The 8,011-nt window shown below is 51.2% G+C and overlaps 1 protein-coding gene across 1 annotated transcript in view; it reads right to left on the bottom strand.

Annotated features, from left to right (window-relative positions):
* RAB25 (RAB25, member RAS oncogene family) overlaps nucleotides 1-4,496 on the bottom strand; it is a 5,967-nt gene extending 1,471 nt beyond the window's left edge. Inside the window, exons 1-3 of the mRNA XM_011928508.1 lie at nucleotides 4,427-4,496; nucleotides 3,444-3,639; nucleotides 792-985 (exon numbers count right to left, since the gene is read on the bottom strand). Of these exons, the coding sequence (XP_011783898.1) occupies nucleotides 792-985; nucleotides 3,444-3,639; nucleotides 4,427-4,496 (460 nt within the window). The remainder of the gene's footprint in view (nucleotides 1-791; nucleotides 986-3,443; nucleotides 3,640-4,426) is intronic.
* Between the last annotated feature and the right edge of the window lie 3,515 nt (nucleotides 4,497-8,011).

Below are 8,011 nucleotides of genomic sequence, written 5' to 3'. Positions count from 1 at the left end.
GGGAGGCGGAGCTTGCAGTGAGCTGAGATCTGGCCACTGCACTCCAGCCTGGGCAACAGAGCGAGACTCCGTCTCAAAAAAAAAAAAGGAACTTGCTCCATGTCCCACAATTTAGTAACTGGCAAAGAGCAGATGGGAGGCTGGGCCATGGGACTCCAGAACACCCTTAACCACCATATTGTGCTGCCTCTAAACCCAGAAGAGTCCTGGGAAGCGTATCCTCTCCATAAGATCTTTGAGCATTGCAGGGTAGGGCTGCCTTAAAATCAACTATGGGCCGGGCACAGTGGCTCACACCTGTAATCCCAGAACTTTGGTAGGCCAAGGCAGGTAGATCACCTGAGGTCAGGAGTTTGAGACCAGCCTGGCCAACATGGTGAAACCCCATTTCTATTAAAAACACAAAGATTAGCCAGGTGTGGTGGCGCATGCCTGTAGTCTCAGCTACTCAGGAGGCTGAGGCATGAGAATGGCGTGAACCCAAAAGACAGAGGTTGCAGTGAGCCGAGATCACGCCACTGCACTCTAGCCTGGGCAACAGATGGAGACCCGGTCTCAAAAAAAAAAAAATCAATAAAGACAATCTCAGGGCAAGTGGTGGGACATCATGGGAGACACAGGGTCCCAAAGGGGAAGTGCTGGGAAATCCTGAGGAAGAGGGGATGAGGTAGAGGACTATATAGAGGAAGGCCAGGCTTGGGGCTCTATGGGTGGGGGCAGGGCCTGGGAGGCTGCAAGGGGAAGGTAGGGTAAGCTTGGAGGAGTCAGCCTGGGTAGTGGCAGGCTCTCACCAGCGAACATTCGGGCCTCCTCAGTGGGCACTTCCCGGGCCTGGCTGAGGTCACTCTTGTTACCCACGAGCATGACGACGATCGTGGCTTCAGCATGGTCATAGAGCTCTTTCAGCCATCGCTCCACCACAGCATAGGTCTGGTGCTTGGTTAGGTCAAACACCAGGAGGGCCCCCACTGCACCACGATAGTACCTGGGTGGGAATGAGAAGGATGGACAGAGATACGATCAGGGGCATCGGACCCAGCATCATTGCAGAGCCATCAAGCTGGAACACCCAGGATCAGAGTACTAGAGATCAGGAAATACAGAAACTTGCGGCCAGGGGCCCAAAACCCAACAGAGCAGCCCAAGGCTCCTCTGCCTTCCAGGGACACTAGCCTTGGAGCCTCTAAAGTTTCACCTCCCTTGGCTGGGCGTGGTGGCTCACGCCTGTAATCCCAGCACTTTGGGAGGCCGAGGCGGGTGGATCACCTGAGGTCAGGAGTTTGAGACTAGCCTAACCAACATGGAGAAACCCCATCTCTACTAAAAATACAAAAATTAGCCGGGCATGGTGGTGCATGCTTGTAATCCCAGCTACTCGGGAGGCTGAGGCAGGAGAATTGTTTGAATCCGGGAGGCGGAGGTTGCGGTGAGCTGAGATCTCTCCATTGCACTCTAGCCTGGGCAACAAGAGCGAAAATTTGTCTCAACTGACTGACTAACTACATAAAAAAGTTTCACCTCCCTGCTCTAAAATCTCCATTGGCTCCCTCACAGCCAGCCCCTCTACTTTCTCAGGTCCTCATCCTGATTTTAGCCCCTACTCTCCACCAATGCACATCTGGGCTTTTGCCAACTCTGCCACCTTCAAGATCTTCCTCACATGGCTCCTGAACAGTGGCCTCTTCTCTCTTGTGGCCATCTTCCTAGGATTAGCTGAATGCCTACCTCTTGCAGCAGTCCCTGGCCAGACCATTCAAGGCATCACTGCAAGCATCCAGTCTCCCTCTTGGAGTTGGATGGGATGTCTTCAGACTAGTGATGTCTAACTCCCAATTTATTGATGAGTCAACTGGGGCTCATGAGGGATCAGGTAACGAGGAGTGTGTGTAACCAAAGCCCCTGATTCTTGCTTCCTGCCCCCTGGCAAACAGACCCCATTTTACATGCTTAGGCCTCACACTGACTGAAAGACACTTTTTTTTTTTTTTTTTGAGACCGAGTCTCACTTTTGTCGCCAGACTGGAGTGCAGTGGCATGATCTCAGCTCACTGCAACCTACACCTCCCAGGTTTGAGTGATTCTCCTGTCTCAGCCTCCCGAGTGGTTGGGATTACAGTCACCTACCACCATACCTGACTAATTTTTGTATTTTTAGTAGAGATGGGGGTTTCACTATGTTGGCCAGGCTGGTCTCGAACTCCTAACCTTGTAATCTGCCCACCTCAGCCTCCCAAAGTGCTGGAATTACAGGTGTGAGCTGCCGCGCTCAGTTGACACTTTTTTCTTGAGACACAGTATTGCTTTGTCACCCAGGGTGGAGTGCAGTAGGGCGATTTCGGCTCACTGCAACTTCCACCTCCCAGGTTCAAGCCATCCTCCTGCCTTAGCTTCCTGAGTATCTGGGACTACGGGTACGCACCACCAAGCCCAGCTCATTTTTTATATTTTTGGTAGAGACAGGATTTCGCCATGTTGCCCAGGCTGGTCTCGAATTCATGAGCTCAAACAATCCACCCACCTTGGCCTCCCAAAGTGCTGGGATTACAGATGTGAGCCAACACACCTGGCCTAAGAGTCACTTTGGAAGTGGTGTCAGGAGGCCTAACCTCCTATGTGTCCTCTGAGTCTTCATAAAATGCAGATGTCAGGTTCAGCTTTTGGCCATCTGTGGTTAGATGAAAGTTGCCAAGTGCAGAGCATTGTGCGGAAGTGAGGGGGCGCTCTCGATCCGTGCAGCTTGCCCCCATCCCAGTTCCACCCTGATTTCACCTTGCTTGTATTTATATAGAAATTAATTAATTATAGCACTTTACTCTTGTGGTACTTTAAGGGTTATATAAAATGCCAAATGTAGCCGGGCGCGGTGGCTCAAGCCTGTAATCCCAGCACTTTGGGAGGCCGAGACGGGCGGATCACGAGGTCAGGAGATCGAGACCATCCTGGCTAACACGGTGAAACCCCGTCTCTACTAAAAAAATACAAAAAACTAGCCGGGCGAGGTGGCGGGTGCCTGTAGTCCCAGCTACTCGGGAGGCTGAGGCAGGAGAATGGCGTAAACCCGGGAAGCGGAGCTTGCAGTGAGCTGAGATCCGGCCACTGCACTCCAGCCTGGGCAACAGAGCGAGACTCCGTCTCAAAAAAAAAAAAAAAAGAAGAAAAAAAAAAATGCCAAATGTAAAGTGCCTTGTCCCTTCCTGGGCACACAGCAAAGGCTTAGTAAGTGGTAATGATTCCTGCTTTTAGTAGTACTAGTCAGTGTTACTATATCCTGGCTTGTGCTGGTTCTGTTTACAGTACCTTTTATCTTCTGTGATCTCCACCCCCACCCCCCAGAGCCCACTGCTGAGCCCCCTTGCCTCCTCCACCCCAACTTCTCCTCCAGAAGTGTTCCTTGACTTCCCCAGAACTCCCACTACCCAGCAGCCCCCCAGGCCCGGGCTCACGCCGAGGTGATGGCTCGGTACCGCTCCAGGCCAGCTGTGTCCCAGATCTGAGCCTTGACAGCAGCGGTGCCCAACATCACAGTGCGGGTGGAGAACTCAACCCCGATGGTGGTGCGGCTGTCGTGGCTGAACTCATTGCGCGTGAATCGGGAGAGTAGATTGGTCTTCCCCACACCTGATTCGCCGATCAGCACCACTGAAGGAGTGGAGAGATAAGGGCTGAGCATGGGGCAGAGCAGCTCCAAGCCCACCTGAGCTTGCAGGGTCTGCCCAGCAGAAAAAGGGAACTGAGCTCAGAAAAAAGATTAGGGAATGGAGTCTCCTGTGAGACTGGAGTCTGCAACTCAGCATAGTGCATCTGTCCCGGTGGGCAGAAAAGCCAAGAGTTTAAAACAAACAAAGGGGCTTGACGGGTCATAGCCTGGTCTGTTGAGATATGGTTGCAGAGTCAGCCTGCATCTCTAGTGAGGGAGTGACATCTGTGGGTTGTTTATGAGTGTCCTGCGGAGACATTACTGTTGTGTGTGAACAGGGACAGGGATGGTTGGAGGTCGGGCGGTGCACAGTTCTGGACTAGGACTAGGAGTATGAGAACATTGTGCTTGTCTCTATATGTATGAGCCAGTAGGACAAGTGGGAGGTTTGGTGTGTGTGTTTGCATAAGGAACAGAGGTGTGAATCGAAGTGTGGGTAAGGAGAAAGTTTGGCAGTTGACACATCTGTGGGTGAGAGGAAGGCATGTGTGCTCATGTGTGTGTAAGAAGTTAGGTTCCAGTTGTCCCTAAGGAGGGGCAGTCCCGCATGGTTAAGAGCATGGGACTGGGTGTCAGACCAGCTATGTGTCCTTCAGCAAGTTATTTAACCTCTCTGAGCTGTCCTTTTCATATGAAAAATGGGGAAGACATTAGTATCTACCTTAAGGGTTGTTGTAGGAAGTGAGATGTTGCCCAGGATATAGTAAGTGTAAAAATCATGACTGGTACGATTGTTCTTAGCAGGCCAGAGTTTTTGCCTTTGGGTTTTCAGAGACAAAGGATTCACCAGAGGGGCCATGAAGACCCTTTAGCCTGGTGGGCAGCATCCAGGGCCCAGTCTTACCCACTGTGGATGAGCTGAGGACTGGGGTAGAGTGTAGGGGGCTGATATAAGTATAGCCCACAAATTGCACTGGCACTGAGCTGAGCACACAGAATTAGAGGTGGCCACCCAGAGTGGTTCTGGAAAGGCAGGCTGGCACCCAAGGACTGGGAGCCACATACTGTGGGCTCTGGTCCCTGCTCAGCTTCCAACTAACTGTGTGAACTTGAACAAGTGACTCACCTTTTCTCAGTCTCAGTTTCCTTGCTTATATAACCTATAAAGGCCTCCTCCAACTTTAAAAGTTCCTTGGCTGGGTGCGGAGGTTCACACCTGTAATCTCAGCACTTTGGGAGGCCAAGGCAGGAGGATCTCTTGAGCCCACGAGTTTGAGACCAGCCTGGGTAACATGGTGAAACCCCATCTCTACAAAAAATACAAAAATTAGCCAGGCATGGTGGCATGTGCCTGTAGTCTCACCTACTTGGGAGGCTAAAGTGGGAGGATTGCTCAAGCCCGGGGGGTGGAGGTTGCAGTGAGCCGAGTTTGTGCCACTGCACTCCAGCCTGGGTGACAGAGTGAAACCCTGACTCAAAAAAAGAAAGAAAGAAAGAAAAAAAAAGTTAGCCAAGTGTACTGGCAAGTGCATGTAGTCCCGGCTACTCAAGAGGCTGAGGTGGAAGGATTGTTTGAGCCCTGTAGGTTGTGGCTACAATGAGCTGTGATGGCATCACTGCACTCCAGCCTGGGTGACAGTGAAATTGTGTCTCAAAAAATAAAAATAAAAAAATACATATCTAAACATTCCTTATTTGTGTAGGACAATATGGAAAAGCTGGAAATAATATGGATATGTGTCGGTAAGAAGATGTGTGTGTGTGTGTGTGTGTATGTGTGTGTGTGTGTGTGTTCCTGCCTCTCCCCTACTGGGCACATCCCCATCTCATCCCTCTCAGTGGGTGGGCTCTCAGCCCTAGCTTCATACCCCAAAGGTGCTTAGGGCAAGGGCATTGAAGTCAGACTTTGTGGCCTTTTGTAAACCACTTTGCCTCTAAGCCTCAGTTGTAAAGTGGAGATACTAATGGTTCGTGTTTACAGTGTACTGAATGCTTACTATGTGCCAGGCAGTGTCCTTAAAAGCTTTACACATATTACTTCATTTAATCCTCATAACAATGCCATGAATCCCATTACTATTTTCCCTGTTTTTATAGACAAGGCGCTTTGGAGGTCAAAATGACTTGCCCAAGATAACAGGGCTCGTGCAGTAAACATAGAGATGTGCTGGCCAGATTAGCCTTCAAGGAAGGACTTGCCCCCAAGCTGCAGGGAGTGCAGGCTGCAGACAGGCTCCAGCTGTCAGCTCCTTCAGCATCTGCCTCTGGTGCAGACAGCGGCCTCACTGGAAATCATGCCTTTTCTGGGCAGCCTACACCCAGTGCTCAAGCAAGGTGAGGCAATCACAGAGCTCCCTGCCCTTGACCCAGGTTTTGTCCAGCCTGTGTTGCTGTTTGACTTCTCCCTCTGCCCAATTATGTTTCCTCTCCCTTCCTTTCACAGGTGCTGATTCATAAAAAAACATTGAGCTGGGCGCAGTGGCTCATGCCTGTAATCCCAGCACTTTGGGAGGCCTAGGAGAGTGGATCACAAGGTCAAGAGATTGAGACCATCCTGGCCAACATGATGAAACCCCATCTCTACTAAAAATACAAAAATTAGCTGGGTGTGGTGGTGCACACCTGTAGTCCTAGCTACTCAGGAGGCTGAGGCAGGAGAATTGTTTGAACCTAGGAAGCGAAGGTTGCAGGGAGGTGGAGGTTGCAGTGAGCAGAGATCACTCCACTGTACTCCAGCCTGGGCAACAGAGCGAGACTACGTCTCAAAAAACAAACAAACATTGAACACCCCAACTTCTCGGCATCTGCTTCTAGGGACCCCAACCCTCAATACTTTTTTTTTTTTTTTTAAAGACAGAGTCGGCCGGGCGCAGTGGCTCATGCCTGTAATCCCAGCACTTTGGGAGGCCTAGGAGAGTGGATCACAAGGTCAAGAGATTGAGACCATCCTGGCCAACATGATGAAACCCCATCTCTACTAAAAAAATAAAAAAAGAAAGCTAACCAGGCGAGGTGGCGGGCGCCTGTAGTCCCAGCTACTCAGGAGGCTGAGGCAGGAGAATGGCGTGAACCCGGGAGGCGGAGCTTGCAGTGAGCTGAGATCCGGCCACTGCACTCCAGCCTGGGTGACAGAGCCAGACTCCGTCTCAAAAAACAAAAAAAGACAGAGTCTTGCTGTGTTGCCCAGGCTGGAGTGCAGTGGCACAATCTCGGCTCACTGCAACCTCCGCCTCCTGGGTTCAAGCAATTCTCCTGTCTCAGCCTCCCGAGTAGTTGGGATTATGGGCACGTGCCACCACACTCAGATAATTTTTTAATTTTTAGTAGAGACAGGGTTTCCCCATGTTGGCCAGGCTGGTCTGGAACTCCCGACCTTAAGTGATCCTGCCACCTCGGCCTCCCAAAGTGCTAGGATTACAGGCATGAGCCACCGCGCCTGGCTGACCAACCCGCAATACTTGTAAGTGGCAGGGCTGAGATCTGAACCCAGTCTGGCTCCTGACCACCATGTTACACTGCCCCTCAAAATAAAAGATGACTTTTGGGGATTGTTACGGTATTAATGAGGTAGTGGCTGGTATATAGTAAATGCTCAATAAATGGTAGTTCCTCATATTATTGCCCCAGACTATTGCTAACCCTTTCCTTCCTGACAAACATGCCAGTAGTACAGGTTCCCCAGATCCAGGGCGGGTGCTGGAGTGAGAGTCCCAGCTCAAGGGAGGGCCGGGCTGAGGTTGGGAGAGGCAGCGGGGTAGGGTGGCTGTCGAGTCCACCCTGCCCTAAAGGAAGTATGAAGGTGGGGCTGGGAAACAGCAAAGGGACCAAACACAGGGGCTAGAAAGATACATGCTTACTTCCAGGGACAGCGAAGTTGAGCCCAGTGCCTGGTATGCAGATCCAGTGAGTCAGCCAAGGGACAGGCAGACGAGGCTACAACCCTAGGACTCCTCTGGATTCTATCAGACTCTGTGGCAAATTCATGATATTTTCTGTCTTCCCTATGTATTTATTGCCCCACCCTATAATGGGATAGGTCTCTCCTTTCTCTCCTTCCCTGTACACCTGCCCAGAAAAGATGACTTTCTTCCTCTTGTCTGCTGGTTTCCCTTTCTTCTCAAGAGAGAAGTCCTGGCTGGGTGTGGTGGTTCATGCCTGTAATCCCAGCACTTTGGGAGGCCAAGGCGGGCAGATCATGAGGTCAAGAGTTCCAGACCATCCTGGCCAAAATGGTGAAACCCTGTCTCTACTAAAAATACAAAAATAAGCCGGGCGTGGTGGCAGGCACCTGTAGTCCCAGCTACTTGGGAGGCTGAGGCAGAAATCGCTTGAACCTGGGAGGCGGAGGTTGCAGTGAGCTGAGATCATGCCACT

The sequence above is a fragment of the Colobus angolensis genome, unplaced genomic scaffold (genome assembly GCF_000951035.1).
Source record: "Colobus angolensis palliatus isolate OR3802 unplaced genomic scaffold, Cang.pa_1.0 Scaffold77, whole genome shotgun sequence".
NCBI classification, from domain to species: domain Eukaryota; kingdom Metazoa; phylum Chordata; class Mammalia; order Primates; family Cercopithecidae; genus Colobus; species Colobus angolensis.
The sequence above is the reverse complement of the archived record's forward strand: the minus strand, read 5'-3'. Positions and strand labels throughout refer to the sequence as shown.